Below are 20,994 nucleotides of genomic sequence, written 5' to 3'. Positions count from 1 at the left end.
CTCAGCTGCATTACACTGACCTTTATTATTCTGAGGCAAATCACATGCAAATTGATGCTTTATAGTAGCACAACTGTGTTGAAGATTGCTTTATGGAGATGTAGTTCACTATATGCTGGGGTTTTAGGTGCTGCTTCTTAAGTTTATGCTGTCACTGCACTGTCTTCAATAACCTAAAGTTAAAAAATGTCTATTAATGCTTGATTCAGTAGCAAACAGACTAGTTTCACACTGAGCTAGAAGAAATTAAAGACACAGAAAAGCTGCTTTTCCCTTCCACTTACCCCTCAATGTGAAACATACATAGACACTCTGTACTACCTTACAGCTGAGAGTTTATGGATTTGAGGCACAAGGATCACAGCAGTCCCTGTGGGCAATTCACATGCTCTGTTTCTGATACTTCTCTTCAGAACTGACCATTTGCCACTGCCCAGGACCAGGAGCAGTTTTCCAGTACAAGGTGTGTACGCAGCCAGGGGTGACCATCACATTGCAGTGCCCTCTGCACTGCTCCGCAGCCAGAGTGACCCGCTGCCTCTGACAGGGTAAAATACAATTGGGTCCCCAGGGCTTAAAGCTTCAGTCATGACAACAGAAAGGTTATTTTTCAAATTTCCTGAAGAAACAAGAATATAGTATCTGGTTGTCTACAATATTCTCTCCTATCCCAGTAATTTTTGCAATTTCTACGCTGCTGTTTTAAAAGGCATGCAACTATTATTCCACAAGGCAACATTTTCAATTGCTGTATTCCAGATGCCAGTCAACAGAGCAACAGCCAGAGCTTATTTCTGCACTAATTAATCAATCTGCACACAAGATGAAGGGACAATGCTGTAAAATACCTACATAGCTTCATGTAGCATTGTTCAGGTCTTCCTGGCTCAGAAATGTTTTACAGTATTGAAATAGTTAGAAAGGAGAAGGATGAGGCTAGTTCAATAGTATAGATGATATTTCCTAACAAGAAAAAGGTTATAATTTAGGGAGATGACAGTGATTTCATTCAAGTAGGCAAAGGCAAAAAGATCAGAACCAAGGGGCCCTGGCAGGTGTTACTGCCTTGCATGGTAACAGTTTGATGGCAGTGACTGGAAATACAGTTTAACACAAACAACTGATAAGCAAAACTGCTGCAGAGTCATCACTGAATCTGACAGAGACTGACATCACTGACATTTCTCAGTTCATGTGACTGGATTAAGAGTTTGAAGCACAGTTCTTGATTGTAGAAATGCACATCAAACTACACAAAGCTACTTGGCACTTAAATAATGACATGGTTGAGCCACATTGCATCTTTAGGCAGCTCAGTATAGATTGAAAAGTCTAGGTTGAACTTTGTTCCATGCAATAAAAACAAGTGTATTTCTCAAAGCTGTGGGACAAAGTGACTGCTGCAATTAACTGAAAACAAAACTTACCCTCTGTTCCCATTTTACTGCTGCAAAAAGGACTGTGTATACAATGACTACATGCATGCAAAAAATACCTCACAATTTGAATCCAGGGGTTTCATTTTAAACAAAGTTCATAAGCTTCTAGTTTGGTTGGTTGCTACTGAGTTTTTAAAATACAAACCTTGACCACACGAGGACTTTCCAGTAAATTCAACTCTGATGCTCTTGGCAGATTGTTTTGGGAGCTGGAGCGATGTGTATTTGATCTCAGGGGGCTGGATGCCACAAAAGAAGTAGAAGCTCTGCACGGGGACTGCTGGGTCTCCTCCTGTGCCACAGAGCGGGAAGGAGCAGGACGAACCACCAAATCCAGCAACCTGTTAAAATACTCATTTTAAACTAGGAATATCAAAAAATAAATGAAAAAAAGCATGCTGTGATGCTGACAACCAGAACACTCAGTGAGAAATACAGGTAAACCCTCACTGCTGGGGTGATATATTAGGCCCACATGGAAGTGGGCCTAAAAGAAAAAGAAGACGGGCACTTGTTTTTGTTCATCTGTCAAAGTCTGTACACCAAGAGCTTGGTGGTGGTCAAAGCTTTAGTTTCAGCTGTCTTAAACTTTGTAAGCACATTTCTCATAATGTCAATACATGTATTTGCCTAACTAGGATTATCATAGCAGAAAAGTATGTTTCTCCAAATAGTACTTCCGATGAATTGTGTCTCTAAACGTTGTATATTTTATGTGCAAAAAAGCAAAACAAAGCTATTTTCACATGTACATTCTCACCAAGATACTAACATAATTCAAACAGATTTCTCTCCTTTTTCTGTCTCCCCTCAAACACATAGAACAAGGCTAAACTTCATGAAAAGGCTGCTTACTTCTTATATTCTGAGAAATTGGTTGTCTTGTTTCCTAGCCACGCTTCTTTAAATCTGGACAGTACTTTAGTGATGAAACTTGTTCTTGTATGCCCATTTCCTGCATTAGCCTGCCTTGTTGCTGTTGATAATGGCTTTGGCCTTGGGACTGTAAAGCAAGAGGGAAAAGTATCAGCCTTGTGTAATCAAAGTGATGGCCAGCTGCACATCCTAGCTCCCTTCTCTACAATTACCTTCTCTTAAGACCGACGAAGGCAAACGGTACGGCTTGGCTCTCTCTACTGCCAGCTTCCTTTGAACTGTGGGAAGGATCTTGATATATTGGTCCAACAGAGAGTTTCTGGCTACTGCTCTCTCTCTCAAGCGAGGATCACGACCATTCTGACAAAGGAAATGTGTAAAGCAAGAAATTAATTCACGAGAAGTTCATTGCACAGAACTAACTGCTCTTTACAACTAAGGCCTAAATTTGATCTACAGACAAAGGAGAACAAATCAACTGCATAGAACCACAGCAAGTTCCACCCAGCAGCACACACCAATTTCGCCTGGTAGTTTTGGATAAGTGCAAAGAAGATTGGAATAAAAGCAGAACTTAAAACTCCTAGTTAAAAGGACTGGCACTTTGCAGAGCCTTATTCTTACATACTTCTTAACACCTGCAATTTTTAAATGGCTGATGGAAGAGCAGGCTTTCCCTGGCTATCATGAAATAAAGATGTCTGAGATTACTGAATACACAGGGCAACCGCAAATTATGTTGGACAAAGTGATGGGAAAATTAAAACAAGATAAGAAAATATACCTACCCACACCTTCTGTCTGGAACACAGTTTTCACACACTTAAACCTTCCAAAACTACCTTTTAAGTTTGATTTTCTGGAAAAATACACTTTCAAAAAAACATGCATCAGAGATCCCTAAGAGAGGTTCACATAATGCAAAAATTGACATGGATATTTTGAGAAACATAGGTTAGAATTGATGTCATAAAATTGGTAGCATGAAACTACTGCAATCAGAGAGATTGAGCTATAATTTGAGAAAATAAAAAACCCAAAACCACAACTAAGCCCCACTACACATATTGGACCTGTTGAGCATCCAGACAGATCTCAGGTGAAAGCAAGATATGAGATATGACAAACAACATACTCTTTATTACACAGAAAAAACTGACATAAATAACTTCCCTAGCTAAACCATATGTAACAGCAGGATTTGAGGATCTGATTGAAAATATGGAATGGCAGAAAAAAACCCTATTTTTCCATCAGATAAAAACAAACTTTCAATGGAGTCAACCACTGAATATTTAATTTATGACTTCATAAAGCAGTTTGCAGTAGTAAAATTATTTCAGCCACCATTTAGGTTCAGCTGTAACTTGACATGTAGGAATTCATTACTAGTCTTTCAAAGAGTGGTATAAAAGACAAAGCAAGATTTTTCTAGAGGACTATCAAAAGTGACCAGTGACACTGACAGAAACTTGCACACTCAGCAGGACTGTTACCCTTACCATCAGATTGGCCTTCATGGACTGATTCAGCTGGAGTGCTGGGATGTAGTTGGCACGCTGCAGATGGTGGACTAAGAGGAATTCATGATTCTGAACACCAGATTTGGTCTGTAAAAACTTCTCCAAACACTCCTGGGAGAAATAACACATTTCAAACATCATTACCATTCTGCCTCTTCTCTCGCTAAAGAAACAAGATTTTTTGGTTTCTTCTCCAAACTCACTTTTTCTGTGTCTGTGAAGGGCAGCTTCAGCAAATCCTCCATCAGCCCCATCTCCTGACAGATTTCATACATGTGCTTTAGCAGCTCTTCTATGTTTAACTTTGTGGTGTGTTGCTGCAACAGACCCCAAGCCTCCACCATGCACCTGCAGTTCAGGTTTAGGACATGGAAAGGCATGGCAACACTGAGGCCCAAAAGATGCCCCACACTGATGGTATCCATTCAAAGCTCAAGGGAAGTGGAGGGGAGCCCCATTTGTGGCATCAGTTCTCCACATTTCCCAATATCTGAATCCCACAATGATGGTATCCATTCAAAGCTCAAGGGAAATGGAGGGGAGCCCCATTTGTGGCACCAGTTCTCCACATTTCCCAATATGTGAATGCCAAAACAGTGGAGGTTCCCTTACCTGTTGGACAACAAGACGGTGAGGAACAGCCGCACTTCGCTGCTGCTGGACATCGACGGCTTCATCATCTGCATGTACCTGAGGGCTCGCCTGTGCTCCCCCTGGCACATCAGGGACTGGATTATCCTCATGTGCTGCCATGACACAGTCTTGAGTGTAGCTGGATGGAAGAGCAGGGCCAGGGAATTCTGGACAAGTTGAGAACACCTTCATTGTCATAGATACACACACCCAGGCAAGAGGCAAAACTTTCTGCAGCAAGGCTGGACGTGGGTTACACCAACTTAGATGTCTAAATAACAAAATACTTGATCCAGGACACATCAGTAAAAATTCTTCAGTATTTGCAGGAAAAAAAAAATGGCCATACAAATGTGAATGTCTTAAAAGGAACAATTCAGATTTTTCTAAGTTCACAAAACTTTGTGTACAAACATCCCTTTTTATAAATACATCACTAAATAATAAGTTACTCTACAATCAAATTGATTCCATTCCTATAGTGACAGGTAAAGAACGACCTAAAACATTAGGAAGAACAGATGAAAAGCTACTCCTGAAATCTACTGTCTCAAATGTTCCTGTTACCATCTCAGTTTCAATGCTTGAAGTACCCAAAACACTCTTCTAGAAACAGTGCCCAACAGTTTCGGTCTGCTGAAAAGCTCCTGAAACAGAGATTTGCTTTGAAAATTCAAATATTAAGCATTATTTATGCTGATTATGCCTTTGTTTTAATAATTTTCTGTCAAACTAGTTAAAGCAGAATTTCAAATCATAACTTGTTGCTGAAGATGTTAGACCAGCGTATAAAAAAAGCTTCTAGTGCTCCAACAGCTCCTAACACCTAAGTAGCAATTTTTAAAAATACTGGTTACAGCTCTACAGTGCAATGTGTGGTCTAACTCAACTGTTTCATACTTACTTCATAATCATTGTGATCTAGAAGCCAAAACCCTCGAATCAGCTTAACACGACCCCAAGGGATAGCAAAGGCAGTTGGAAAGGAAACAAGTAAAGTTTCTGTTTTATTTGGAAAGTAATGCATAATATCCAGCAGCAAGTAAATTGTCTGCGAGTATCTAATTAAGGTGAATTAATTGTTAAGACCAAAAACTTATACCACATTATAGTTAGCAAAAAAATGAAATAAGAATATGAAAATAGTAGAAAGCAGAACATCCCAAGGTATTGATCTCGCCATTTAAAGCTATTACAGCCCATTATATCAAGAGTCAAGTCCTGATCTCAAAACTGTATTCTAAATATAATTCCAGAAAGAAACACTTGTCCATTTCTGTAAGGCAATCAAAAAGGCAGATATTGGGTCTTTATATACTGCTGTTACAAACTCAGGCTTCTGCTTCTGTCAGTGAAGCTACCAGCTGGACACCCAACACACTTCAACATCCAGTGCTTAATTATTAAAGAAAACGAGTTCTACAGCTCTTTTGTTCTCCTCATTTCCTCTCTTCACAAAACCAACACCAATTATGGTGCCCTTACAATGCAACTTAGCACTGACTGAGTGAAACTGTGCTCAAACTCCATGTGGATCCCTCACTCAAAGTGTCATCTTCCCTTTCTGACATCCCATGGCAGGAAGGAACATGTCTGAGTAAGGCAGCTTGGGACTACAACCATTTTTAACCCCTTTGCTCTCCACGCTCCACTCTTGGTTTAGCCAACAAACAACAAAGGTCATTCTGCATGTTCCAGCAGCCTAAAAATTAGACTTCTGCCCAATGAATATTCAGTGTGCCTCCACTTTTTATACAAAAAACCCCAAAACCAAACACTTAGCAAGGCTAGGAAACGAATGATTTTGGAAAAAATCAGCAACTGGAAAACCCCCGTTTCAAACCCTTCTGATCTGAAACAGTACATTTTAGGGCACCGTACTCATAAGCAGGCATATGCTACATATAAGGGTGTCCTGAAAAATTAGCAATTGTGTTAAAATTTGAGAAGAACTAAGCAAGGCTTTTATCTTGAATACAACTTAGAGAACATGTTTTCTCATATGAGAAGAGACTTTGCAACAAAACATTTAAAAAAGAAATCAGAAAAATTCCAATCTAGAAAGAAATTAAGCAATGCTTCTGTCAAGGACTTAATTCTATTCTAAATGTGTTCACTCACACTGTCTTTGAGGCATAAATTTAAAAGTGCTGTTAACCACACACAGGTGACAACTATGTAAAAACTTTTATGTGCACACACTGAGGAAGTAATAAAATCTGGAAAGGATACAATTGCATGTTTGTCACTTTCTTCAATGCTTTCTAGCAAATAGAGATCCAGCAGTGCCTGAAATGAAAGATGAAAAGCTTTTCTAACGCTCCTGTCTTTCACCATCATTGGCTTTAGGGGGCTGCTACTGCTGCTGGGGTCCTCAGTGAACAGAACACTCACATGTAAACTGACAGGTGGGTATTTCCCAGTGCCGCCTTCATCTCTCCGCCACAACTTCTCCACTTCCTCTCCCAACTGGGAAACCATGCCATCGATCATCAAGCAATCAGAATCCCATTTGCCTCTGCAACAAAAGGGAGCAAGGGCTTGCACTGAGTACAACGCTCATTCCAGCCTCTCAGTGTCACAGATTTCGGAGTCAGAGGAAGGATGGTCCTTAGCTCACAATGAACTTCTTAATTAAGGAGTCCAAAGCACAAAGCCAAGAGAAGAGTTGCAATGACCTTTTGGGTTCCACGTTTGCTTTCATGCTCTGTTATGTGTAATGCCAAGGAATGCAGACAAAGGGTTTTAACTGCAAAAATAACCACTCTCACACAGTCTAACAGGGGCAGCTTTCTAGACAATTCCTCTAGGTCTTACCTTGATAAGCGCTCGAGTTTCTCTCGGTGACCCGTATAGTAGCTCTGAATCAGAGGGTAATTGTAGAAAGGTTTGGACAAATGCATGTGATCATCTACAAGTGATAAAGAAAAAGCAATTTATGACCACGTTTTTCAACTAAAACCTTGCTCTAGACAGACAAAAATCACATAACCGCAAGAAGCCTCCAGCTCTCAAAGGTTTGCTGCCTTTGCTAAAGGAGAACTAAGCCCAATGACTACTGCTGCAAACTGCAAAACTACTACTTCTTGTCTCAAATCAGTTTCATGTTTATGGTTGATGCTGCATTCAGAGAACGTAGGGTAAGCTCAAGGCTACTCCTAAATAAACAACTCTCAAAGGGAATGATTTCTTTTGAACATGTGAGCATCTGTAAAACAATTCAAGCCGAAAATGGAATTTATAAGGTGTCTCAATTTAGAACATTTCCAAGGTGTACTTTCACCTTGAGCAATAAATCAAAGGTTCAAAAAATGCAGGTGCTGCTTTTACTATCAAAACGAGTGTGCTGGTACTACAGGTTCTGCTTACCTAAACCCTCGGGAAGGAGACTGGATCGACAGAACCAGATCACCACTTGTACATACAAAAAAATGAGGCTGGTTACCATCTGCTTATTTGTTAAGTCTGAAAAACCTGAAAGAAAGGCCAAACATGATTTGAGTATTGCAATTCCTTTCATTTTACAAAACCCCCTTTGCTGAACAAATAGAAAGTGTGAACAAACACAGTAGAAACCTGTCTTTGTAGTTGTCCCTTTGGATCACTTATGAATTTGAAGGAAAAAACCACAATTACCCCCCACCAAAAAAAAACCCAATCACTAAAAAGAAAAAGAATCACTGAAGATTAAAATTGAAAAATAAAGCCTAAATTATTAGATATACTCAGGAAGACAACGTTTGTTTTCCATGTAGCAGAGATTTTTATTTTAGTAAAAGAGATTATAGTCCTCTTTCCCCTCAATGGGCTAACAACAATTTATAAAATCAGAAGCCAAAAAAACTCAAGGAAATTGCTTTACTCATTCTGGTTTTCTTTCTATTTCCCAGCAATTTGCACACAACTATCAAGTGATAGCTAACAATTAGGAACACTTCTCAGCATTACCACACTCGGTTGTTGCAATTGCTGCCCTGGTGCTTACTCAGCTCAGTGCTGAACCACTGCAGCCTCCCTACAGCCTCATGAATTCCACAACAAGCTGCTCCCCTGAACTCAAAGTGGCTTCATTCAAAGTCCCAACTGCTCAGATTTAAGCCTCTTCTCCCAGCTCAACTTCTCTCCCAACCATCCAAAACAGCAATGGCTCCTGTCTCCACAGCTACAACCCAAGCATCTTTCCAAATGTTAACTATCAGACCAAAGGCCTAGCAGTGCTCTCACCAACCTTTCTCAGTAAGCTCTCGGGCTTCTGTTAGAAAACAGTTCAGGACTGTGCTGAGGTTGCTCAGCAGCAGCTGGCAGTGCTGAAGGGACTGTAATGTCTGCGGGTCAATGAAGTTGCAGGAGCCGTCAAACAGCGGAACACCTTGTCAAGGAGAGATATGAAATCATCACTCAGCACAGCAACTGCACACTTCCAAACTTAAACACATCAACAGCCACAAGAGACTTAAAGAACCACTTAAAGAGCCAGCAGCATACACTGGCAGACTGCTGAAGAAGAGCCTTTACAAAGAATGACTCGAGATTTCAAAAACCACCACACCACTACTCACATATTTGGTCCAGTTCATCTTTTGTACAGATCACTTTGTTCCACGTCCACTCAAGAACAAACCGTAAATTCACAGCAGAACTTGGCTGCTCTTTAAAAACAGAAAACAAAAAGGACATGAAGCCACAATTTCCAACCAAAACACGCACAACATAGAAACAATGGAAGCAGCATTACCTTCAGAAGTCCAGTGTTTAATGCATCCCGTCAGAAGGTCTAAAGAGCCTGTCTGCACAGCAGCTGACAGCACTGCCTCTAACTGCTCCTCCTGAACAGAACAGACAAAAGCAAATCACAACCTCACAGACTTTTCCTCTAAGTCTCACCTTGATAAACACTGGAGTTTCAGCCGGTGACCCACGTGGTAGCTCTGAATCAGACACTACCTGAGCCACTGACAGAAGTGTTTGCTTCTAACTGGATACCCATTCAGACATTAGTTGCAAAGGCAGCTGGTTCCATATTCTTGATTATTTCCAGCCACAGGCTGGACTGCTTGGTGGCTTGAGGAGCACAGGAACATTTTCCTCTGACATTTCAATTTCATGCAGGCCAGTTTCAGTCTCTGTTTCTGTGCCTCAGGGTTTCAGTCTTCATTTACTGAGTCCAAATTAACTATTTCCACTAACATCCTCTGCTAACACCCATTATGCACTTTGTGCACACCCCTTTGCCATCAGGAACACGAGAAGGGGACAGAGCAAACACTACTGTGTTTGCATGGAAACAGTGAAGCTGAGGCCAAGCAGTTCCTGAGACTAGCAAGACAGTAAGCAGCTCTGACAGCCAAAGCATTAAGTTACAATTTGTTAAAGTACCATAAAGAAGTGAAACATTTCAATTCTAATGGGCTGGAATTTCAGCCTGTTCAATTATTCTATTTTAATGCCACGGCAGTCCTTGGGAAGGATAATGCACAGGCATGCACACACATGGAAAGAATGTAGCAGCTTATTCCAGCTGGTGTTCAGACATTTATTTCAGGTGAAATGATCCTGCATAGAATTTTAAATTTCTTTTTTTTCCTTGCCTCTCTTTTTGCTAAAACATATTCAAAAATGTTTTCCTTCTAAGTTAAATTATTACATTCAAAGACATTTCTACACATTTTGTCATTTGAAAGCATGTGTGATACTTCCATCTTTTTCTGAAATTCGGTTTCAGACAAGGAAATGTGCCAAATACTGCTTAGGGTGGCCAATGAAATTCCAAACCAAGCTTCTTGACCTAATTCTGAAATTTCTCTTTCTAGCATCCAAAAGCAATCCCTGCTCAAATGCATAACAAATCTCTGAACAACATAGTCACAATTCAGCAAATGTCATCATAAAACGCCTTGCTTGCCCAAGTTACTTCCCAACCACAGCTGACATCAGAACATCTAATCAGAATGTAAGAGCCTACACAGGCTTGCAAAATAAGCATTCTGTGGGCTGGGTCAGCTTGCCAAGAGGGTTCTTCCAAGTCAAATTCGGAGTTTGGATCTAAGAATATTATTATTTCTGCTAAATAATGTCAACACCTGCCTCTCAGAGCAGTTTGCAAGCAATTTGCATGTCTTGTAGCCTCTGCAGCCTTCAGACAAGATGGATATATTTCCCCCTGGATTCCCCAGCATACACACACCTGACTCAGACTGGATGGCTGGACATCAACCAGTCTTGGAGACAGCAAGCCAGCTACAAGACACCGAGAGTAGCTGTCACGAATGGCTTCACTTATTAAAGGACCAGATTTCTTCAAAAACTTCAGGGTCTGAAACATCAATCAACACACACAGGTTAAGACAGCATTCATTCACTAAGGTTCTGCCTGAAAAACAACAGCCAAACTAATAGTTTCAATTTTCAAAAAAATACCCTGTAGAAGAAAATCCAAACCGTTGCAATGCTAAAGGAAGTATTTTCCAGCTTCTCTGTCAGGCCCTGGTATTTTCCCTGACACAAACTACATTCTGTAGAAGTTAAACCTAACACACAACTTTAAATCACACATCTGTGCTTGTTTGTGCCAAAGCTGAAATATTTAGTGAGCTGGAACCTAATTTGTAAGGGTTTGTCAAAAGCTGTGCAGTGGCTCCAAAATTAGAATTTGGCCAAGGCTGAGAGAAAAAACATGCATTTCTTCCTTAACAGTTCAATCACTTTTCCCTTTCTCCATGCTGTCCTCCTTTCTCAAGTTCATCAGGGATCAAAACCCTAACTCCACTCTACACAAAAAAATAAACACTTTCCCAGTTCCCACCACACTCGGCCTTTCTAGCCATTCAATCCCTGCTCATGCCTCCCCAGAACAGTGCCATCTGCATCAAACTGTCAGGATATAACTGCAGCTAGGCTTGTGGATGGGCAGTGTGAGCAGCAAGTGGTCTCTGACACTCAAAGCACTGCAAGAGAAAAGTTACAAAAGGTTCATCTCTTGACACTCTCAATACAATAAAAAAGTCACCTCCTTCTGGAAGCCGGTGCAAGTCATGTGAACAACTCCCGAGTTGAGCAAGCACGTCACATCTGCAGAAAGAAGGAACATTTGACAGACCTTGGCACCTTCTCATCACTTGATGCTTTGTAAATAGTGCTGTCTGCAGAGACAAACCTCCAGCACCCCCTTCCTTCATCACATCACTCACACACATCCCATAAAAAGGAGTTACTCTCTGTCTCTAAAAACTTGGGTGCTACCCAGCGCTGTGCTTTGGGCCTCAGCTCAAAGGCATTTCATTTTGTGACCATCACCCCATCCCAGGTCATGTTACAGAAGCCCCAAAACTCAGCTGCCTGTCAGATGTTTCACAAGACTAAGTACCTTCTCAGGACAATGTAACCAGATTGGAGAACGTTTGTGGGGCTCTTTTTGGTTTGGTTTTCGTGTGACAAACAATGAGCAAGAAAGAGAACCACTCAAGGGGCATTTTACCTCCACCAAAGCTTGCCACTATTCAGAAGAAAAGCAGTGAAATACCTACCAAAATTATAGGTGCTTGGATTAAAAAACTGTTCAGGTGGTGGATAAGAAGGAGGAACCCCCCGACTCAGACTACGCTCGTGTACCAGAATATCCAAAATGAGGTTTGGAGAAGTCATGCTTATTACAGGATCCAGTGACCACAGTGCAAAATAGGGGCAATCATGAAGGAATTCTTCTGGCCTTAAAGAAAACAAGTGCATATGTTTTTTAAATTTAAATTTAAATTAACCCTTTGTAGGGATATTGAAACCTCTTAATTAAAACCGACCTTGGTGAGTCTGGCATTTGGGCATGATACCAGCGATTGATGTCAAACACTCCCAAATGAACAGATGGTTTTTCTTGACCATAGGTATTCACTTGCCAACTGAAGATTGATACACTGGTGTCAGGAGAGATTACTGTCAAAGACAAGACATTGTTTCTTGTTGTAGAAAATATGAGATATTTGCTGTTATTTCATTCATGAAACACAGCACTTTACTTAGGAACGATAAAAAAATTTATGAAATAGTAACCATCTCTGCAATAAGTTTCAATGCCTCTTTTTCTTATTCAAATTATATTTGTTTTAAGCAAAATCAAATACGCAAGCATTAATTATGTTTTGCATGCTGAATGAATAATTATTTGGTGGATTTGGGGTTTTCTAATGTGGTGGGGTGGCTCGTATTCAGACAGCTGTCATGTAGGACACCTTGGTAGTTTTCCACCAGGCACACTTCCATCCACTTTTCCCCAAGCCTGTAGCATTGCAAAAGGTGTTTAAAAGTCCTACAACTGGCCTTGGTCTGTCAATCCAGCCTGTGTAGATCCCTCTGCAAAGCTTTCCTACCCTCCAACAAATCAACAATCTTGTTCATGATGGTGCTGTCCCAAACTTACTGATGGTGCACTCAATCTCCTCATTCAGATCATTGATGAAGATATTTCACAGGACTGGCTCCAATTCTCAGCCCTGAGGAACTAAATTCACTGGATGCACATTGGATGCAGCCAGAGGTTTGAGCAGGATAAAAAAACATTCAGGTAGCATTCCTAAGCAATAGAATGATCTTACTCTGCGATGCAGACAGCCGGCAGAACAAACTGACTGACCAGCCTTATACAGATGACCCCATACACTGCTCTAGCACCCCAGCAAACATAAAATAAAAAACCTACTTGTTCCCTTAAAAAGTGATGTTCTGAGGGATAAGAAGTCTCACATAACTTAAGCACACAGGGTTTTTTAATAAGCCTGCTAGATAAGGTCTGCTAGATCAATATTTAAGACTTAAAGACTGTGGGTACAGAACAGCATTTACTGCTTAGATTTCCAAACCATGTAGTTCAGAATAACCAAGCAGGGACATCAGAACAAACCTTCATTAACATTATCCTCTCTGTCAGCATGGTTGCGAAATTTTTCTATGGTTTGACAGCTGAGGAATTTAGTATTGCTGGCCTGCCCTCTCCAGGGAAAGATTCCACCAGAGAGATCTAAACTGAAGAGCTTGACACAACATGTAAAACCCTGGGGGAAAAAATTGAGAGGAAAGGCAATTTTAAAATAACAATATGCATTATACCTAAGTATGAATTAATGCAAATATCTGATATAGTATGCTTATTTTACTCTATATTTCCCATCAACAGGAATTACATCTCACATGCAAGAGAATTAAGTATCAAGTCATAACAGGCAAGTTTTACTCTAAAGGCTTTTGCACATTTTCAAAATTTAGCATTTCTCTAACATTAGTCTAGATCTAAACATATTTTGTACAATTCCTTGCATCATCGAAGTGTCTTTACAAGCCTGAACATATACTTACAAAGAGACATCTAAAACAATGCAACACATCTTCACACAAAGCCTTTGCTCCATGTTTTGATTACAGAACTTTACATTACAGCAGCTAAAGGTCTGTCACGAGATGTTATAGACAGGCACATCAGTAGAGTGAACACTCACCTCTCTAGTAACAATGAGAACTTCCTAGAGATTTAAAACCTGCTTTCAAACCATATGAGCTCTTATCAGGGAAATATCCCTCAATTCCTTATGGAGAGGACATGGGATGAACATGGACACTGTGTTTAAGATCCCAAATTACTAGAGAGTAAGCCAACTGCTTTGAGACACACAGAAATAAATATACAGAAAGGATGGCCCTGTACATCTGCCACTACCATTCTCTAAGGAAGCATTAAGTGAAATACTGGCTTTCTACTACAGCCTTCATTTAACCTGTCTACCGCACAATGTGTGCATTTGTGCGTACTGTGGACAAATAGCAGCTCTACAATAAAAAAGCTCAACAAAATACCAAACTAAAAAAGCCAGCAAAACTACTTCCAAGCAAAAAATGAGTTTCCAAAACTCTCAGAGATCTAAAATGAACTGGCATGAAACGACACATTCTCATCCTATACATTTAATTCATCTAATCTGAGAGGAGACAAGCTCTCTCTTAATGGTTTCAGGAAATGCTACAAATGAATATCAAAGGTGCCTAAAATAAATTAATAAATTAAAAAGTCTTTCATTATAGAAAAGAAAAAATGGTAACATCTGTCCTGAAAAATGCACATTCTATTAGATTTTATTCAGGAATTTTGGAAATAACAGATACACCTGCACAGTAGTTAAGAAAAACCAAAACCATCTCTTTGAAAAACTAACATGAAATCTAAGCAAAGAATCTCATCTTATAAAATGACTAAAGATAAAATCAATTTTAATAAAAAATGTGGACCAGGACAAGATGTCCACCATGCCAAGGGACAGTTCCATAAGATAAAGCACTATAATTCCATAAACTCATCATGCATTCCTTTTAATGACTAGACATTTCAACTTTCATTTATATACTAAGAGCCAACTTAACTAATACTCAAGGAAACTTTATCTTTTAATCTCTCACATACAGGCCTGTCTTACCTCATACATGACTTGTCCTGATGCCAGACATTTCCTGCCACCAAATGCTAACTGCAAGAGATGTAAATTCACAGCATTCCCTTCACTGAAAAAAGTATAAATTAGGACATTTGATTACAAAGCTGCTTTACAATCCTCATTATCATTTTATTAGTTCTAGGCTGGATCTAGGCTGAAACTGACTTAAGAGCATGCTCTTGCTGAAAAGAAAAACACTGCTTCCCAAACATGATAATTGGTCCCACTTAGCCAGTAAAACATAGAGGAGGAAATTCTTACACAAACAGCTTCAGGGGCAAATGCTAACTCTGCCTTTGTTTGAAAAGCTTTAATATGCAGTATGGACCTAAAATTGTTGGAAATAGCTTTTCACAATAAAGCATTTTCCATGAAAACCGCTTTGAAGCCAAGCTCAAGAGGACTGCCAGTCTATGAACAGCTGGGCTAAGTAGTTTGCTGATGCTGAAAGAGAGAGAGGTATGTTTGTCCCCTTCCCACCTAAGTTCCAGTCCCTCTCTTGCATGCAGTGCACCCTTCTACACTGACTTATTCCTCATCCCAGCTGGAAGCCATTGATTGCTTTTCTGAACACTGCTCCTTTTCTGCCAGGGAAGCTGAACTGGCACACAAGGACTCCAAAGAATTCTGAAGCTCTCATGAAGCAACCAGCAATACAAACATCACCCTCTTTTAGGGACAACTCTGTGTGAACAAATATTGGAAAAAAAAGGCAAAATCAGTGGCTTATTGTAATTTTTACTCACCTTTGTTGTGTAGACTGAACAGCCCATAAGTAGCAACAATTTTGAAGATCATTCTCAGGATCTTGCAAAGTAAGAGAACAGACAGGAATCCCTCCTCCAAGCTGAGTGTAGTGCCTACAGGTTTGGAAAAAAAAAATAGAAAAGACAAATAATGGAGGCAAGCAAGTGACTACCTTTTTATGCAGCAGTCAAGGTGAGGAGATTTCTGTCCATCAAAGCAATAACCTCCATTTATATCCTCCTCTGCCTGAGGAGGAGAAACAGAAATCATTAGTTCAGCTGCTAGGGAAAACACTGTTCCTATTGTTAAAGCCTACTTCAAAACTAAACTTAAAATGCAGTAAATCTTAACATATTTTAAAAAATACCAAAAAGAAGGAGCTTCTCATTTCTTTACTTGGGCATTTTAAGAAACGTTTTCTTTCAGACTTCTGAACCTTAGCTGTACTTTCACAATCTTTTCCTGACACTTAATTATGCCTTCACTATCTATTTATGTATCACTAATTATGGTGTGTAACTGCAGATTTGCTAAACTAAATCCCTATCTAAATTTTGCCACATATTTAAAGTGACATTGCACTTCAGTAGATTTTAAATTATTTCTTAACTATATTATTGTTTATAAATGTACATGCTTCTTATTCTCATCCCCAAGACTTCCAAGGAAAAACTGGTTCATGTACATCAATGCCTTGGAATGGGTCAGCCACCTACTTGCATCAAGGCTGAAATGTAGGAAAGAATATGCTTTCAGGCATAGATCAGCTATTGAATTGTCATGTCTCACTAGTCATATCCTGGTCTCTTAAAAATCTATAATCACCAAAATGACAGTATTCATATACTGAAGCCTCTCAGTGCATGCTCTCATTGTAGTAACTGCTTCTGAAAAATAATTTCTAAAACCTGTCTCATGGAAAAACACACATTGCCTTGCTTCACTGAATATGACTGGACAGAACCAACTGACTTATAAAAATCAGATCTCTCACATCCCTACTGTCTGACATGACCCAGTACTTTCCACAAGACCTCTATGCACAGGCACGGTAAGAAATCAATCGCAGTCCACTGCAGAGAAGGCACTGCACTTAATCCAAGTATGAGTTAATAGTCACTTCAGAAGAGGATTTCTGAACACTCCAAGGTTATACCCAATACTCACAGAAAAAGGGCTCTTAAAATGAATATATTTCTTGAAGCAGAAAAATTGACACCCTGCACCTCCAAGCATGCCAAGTGGAAATGACAACTTACGCTCTCTTCAAAGTTTTCATGTTCCCCAGTGACAAGTAGCCATCAGAAAATCCCACAACGAGCTGGTTGCTTCTGCTTATGTAGCACAGGGTTGACACTGCTGTTCCTGAAGGACTTCGCAATTGAAAACACAGATGCCTCCCTTCCCTGGTCACAGCTTCTCTTCTTTGTGGAACTTCAGCAGGAATTCTAGTGACAACTTCTAGATCTACACACATAAAAGCAGGTGAGAAATAAATGCACTATGCCACTTCAGTTGCATTTTAAACTGATGTGATTATACAACGTGTATAATCTAATTCTGCAAACAGAACGCCCATTTGTGACGCACCGTTTTTTGGCTATGCCTGTTTCTGCCCCCATTCAGAGAACAGAAGGACACTCCAATGGGACAGGTATTCTCACTCCTATTTCAAAATTGGGTACAAATGTAACCATTGTAGACAAATTCCTCTATTGGGCCTCAGGAGGAAGCTACTTGAAGGGACATGAACTCCTGTTGTTGTCTTAACAACACCCAAAACGGTGTCTGCAATTTGGAAACACAAATTGCAGGATCCATTCACCCAAATGCAGGATTTTTGAAAAGCCAGATTTATTTGAAAACACAAGCCTAAAGCCTGCCCCAACCCATTGATGGAAACAGGAGAACACTCCCAAGGAATTTGCTACCTCTGACACAACTTTCTATCACACAGCTGCACTGACTCAAATGGAGAAATCCCTACCTCTCACTGGCAAGAATCACAGGGACAAAAGGATGTGGGCACCAAGAGGCCTTCTGAACATCAGGAGGAGCATTAAGCCACTCCCATGTCTGCATCAGTTCAGAACCACACTATCTCAAACTGCTGCTGTCTGCAGCCAGCAGTGGGCAATGCCAGAAATGCCAGGAGTCAGTCAGCACGCTGGGATCTTCACTCAGATACAAGCTGGGTTTTGAAAGGAAACACACTGTCTCACTTCTAAATTCAAGTTTAAAAACTGCAGCTTACCTGATGCTTCTACTTCATTCTGACTGCAAGATAAATCATCCAAACAAAGGTCAACCAGAAGGACATGGCCAACGTCTGTGGCCACTGCTGCCACTCCAAAGAGCCATCGCAGACTCTGGTGCAGGTGCCTCGTGCTCACGCTGGCTCCGCCGTCATTGCTGATGGGCTCGATGGCAGTCACCTGCAGGGAACTGCAGGTTAATATCAAAGCTCTGACAGCCTCCAGAGTAACCCTCACAGGGGAAGCCAGCATTAGCACAGCAGAAACAGGACGGGAAATACAGCATAAGACTTCCATGGCAATGAAACATTCCTAGAAGGGGTTGAAGGGAGATGCTGGCTTACTAAAATCTACGGTGGCCATCACTTTGACTGATAATATCCAACAAAAATTTTAAATGCACACCAGCACTCTTAGAGATGGGAAGGAAAACTGTAAAAGCAGCTTCACAGTTCACCTTTTACCTTGAATACAACTCCAAGCTTACAGCTACCTCTAGTAAATTCATATAACTTTATTTTCTTTCAGAATTCCTACAATTCAAATTAAATTTTATCTTCACTGCTGCTCAGAGAAGTAACAAGAATATTTTGAATATTCAAATTCTTGTCCTTCAAGTCTTAGTGACTGTGCTGAGGAAATACAGAACACATCTTGCTGCACAAATATACAAGGTTCAAGGGTTGCTGCTTCTAACTTTTTTCTTTTAAGATATTTTTTTTCATTGTACAACTGGACTCAAATGAATCTTTACTAGCTCTGCATAGAGTCTCCCAACAGTTTTCCCCTGTTGAAATGTTGAAGCTGCTGAAATGACGTATTTTTCTATTATGCTATGCAAGGCTTTTTCCTATTCTCCTAGTGTACTGCCAACTCATTCTGAGGAAGAACAAAGAAAACTTTTCCCATTCCCTGAATGCTGCCCTTCTGCCTCATGTAAACCAGGAAAATTTGGGAAAATACCATGCGGAATTCCTGAAACGTGCAATCATTTTTATAAATCCACAAAGAAAATAATATCAGAAACATTGTGCCCCTTAGAGCCTTAAAAGAAAAATTACAAAAATGCAGAAATGGGTGTTGAGAAAAAGGCTCTCTTGGCTGGGTACTCTGAACTGACAGTATGTTAATAGAATTCAGAAAACATACAACCTTCAAAGAGCTGCTCCAAAGCTTTTCCTGAAACAGGATTATGCAGCACCAAACAACACAAAACCTTCATTTCCCCAAAGAGAAACATACCCTTCCTGAAAGAGCAACTGCTTTAACTACTCTTGAGGTCCCAAGGTCATACAGACAGAGAACACTTCCCTCTGCTTCCTCCAAGCCAACCAGGAGTCCAGTCCTCTTCTGCCAAGAGAACTCCTTCACCACGCGCACGGTGGGAGGCTGCTCGTTCACCCCGCTGAAGCGATACGCAGACAGCCGCTCTCCTGTCACCGAGTTCACCACCTCCAGCTGGGGGCCACACGCCAGCCACGCCAGGCCACTTCTGCCTGCAAGGCAAAAGGAACACCACTCAGCAAATGCCCGGCAGCACAACTGGAACAACACCAATGCCACTGGGCCCTTCCCTCAAATGCAGCAAAGGCAGGAAGGCCAACCTACCTACACCTAGACAATTCTTTTAAATCACCCACTGCAATCCTCAACCAATACTTCTTAAAATAATAACCCCATTCTTTTGCATTTCTGCTTGTCCTTCCTGCACTCAAGAACATTGACTCTTTGGGATAAAGATTACAATAGACTGACCTCTAGTCTCTACACCATACTTTGCTTGGCTTTGCTAAAAAACACCTAAATATCTACAGGAATACAAGTCTCAAAGCATACTCCCCAAATACAGCCCATCTAAACCAATTCAGTTCCAGATAAGAATTTTGCTTGACACAAGACTACTCTGGGAAGGGACGTGGACAGGAAATTATCTTAAAATGGGCACTGTATGTGTAATTTCAACTTTTACATTTGCTGATTTGAGAATTTAACATTTTACATTTGAGAGTTTAACAAGAAGTGTTTCATTGAAGAGTTTAACACTTGCTCCTCTACTGAGCAACTTCAAGCTCAAAGGAAGGAGCAGCTCTATTACTGCAACTACACTCAGGTAGAGAAGATTCTACCTCGTCTTAACAGAAGCCCAGACATCCACACAGGCATCCAGCTCCACCTTCAGATCACCTAGAAAGTCAACTGCCTAATCTGCTTAGCTGTTGTCAGCAACTCTCACTGGGTCCTCAATCTGCATCCCATTAAATACCTTGGAAATACATCAGCTGGTAAAAAGAAATTTGTCCCAAAACAACACTATTTCTTCCTTGAAAACTGCCTTCTATTTCATTCAGAACTGAGGAGGGCATGGTCCGCTGTATTATTTAAATACCACAGGACTGGAGCGGGCTGTTACACTTTCAATCGTTTCTAATTGTTTCTAATTGTTCAATTTGCTTCTAATTGTTAAATATCCTGTTAGCACTATCAGAACACCTGATCCATTTTACTGAACAGAACCTGATGCTATGAGACCCTGTGCTTCAGGCAATAACAACTTCACACCACATTCAAATTCAAGGAAAATGCTCACCTCCAGAAAACTTCCCACACAGTGCAGAGTCTAGGGTGATCTCATCTTCCCCAAGTGCCTCGACAGTCACCTCTGGAAACTGCAGCAGACTGCTCGTTACCTGAGCTGTTAGGTCTCGCATTCTTCACTGGAAGTCAAGAAAAAAAGGCAAAGAGACTCATGTCAGCCATAAATATCTTTGAGACTGACCCAAGCTTCATCAGTATGCAGTGACAAATCTCCCGTACATCATTTGTAGCTCTTTTTTGCTCTAAAGAAATGCCACAGGGGACAGTTTTTCATCTCACAGCAGAGCAAAAGGAGAATCTTGAGCTTTTCTGATGCCTATGAGATCAACAAAAAGCGACACAGAGGGATGGACAAGATAAATAACAGGGAATAGAGCAACACACCGAGTTCAAGCTTACTCATACAGGTTAGCAAGATTTGATCTCAGAAAAAAAATATTTCAAAAAATTTGTGCTT

General features: G+C 40.4%; 1 protein-coding gene across 1 annotated transcript; it reads right to left on the bottom strand.

The window, feature by feature from the left end:
- Positions 1-29: 29 nt before the first annotated feature.
- LOC311151934 (protein ELYS-like) lies at positions 30-20,651 on the bottom strand. Its single transcript, XM_084202646.1, has 25 exons — positions 20,530-20,651; positions 19,185-19,438; positions 17,942-18,122; positions 16,947-17,154; positions 15,687-15,800; positions 14,923-15,007; positions 13,362-13,512; positions 12,265-12,397; positions 11,995-12,176; positions 11,478-11,539; positions 10,656-10,784; positions 9,207-9,297; positions 9,031-9,120; positions 8,700-8,840; positions 7,841-7,945; positions 7,289-7,382; positions 6,866-6,989; positions 6,704-6,760; positions 5,376-5,522; positions 4,451-4,638; positions 4,042-4,186; positions 3,818-3,949; positions 2,528-2,675; positions 2,295-2,442; positions 30-1,780 (listed from the first exon to the last, which is right to left on the bottom strand). Exons 1-25 carry the CDS (start codon positions 20,648-20,650, stop codon positions 1,561-1,563), a joined length of 3,450 nt encoding a protein of 1,149 aa, XP_084058772.1. The 5' UTR covers position 20,651; the 3' UTR covers positions 30-1,560.
- Positions 20,652-20,994: the final 343 nt, after the last annotated feature.

The sequence above is a fragment of the Fringilla coelebs genome (assembly GCF_963513975.1).
Source record: "Fringilla coelebs genome assembly, chromosome: 3".
Classification (NCBI taxonomy): Eukaryota; Metazoa; Chordata; class Aves; order Passeriformes; family Fringillidae; genus Fringilla; species Fringilla coelebs.
The sequence above is the reverse complement of the archived record's forward strand: the minus strand, read 5'-3'. Positions and strand labels throughout refer to the sequence as shown.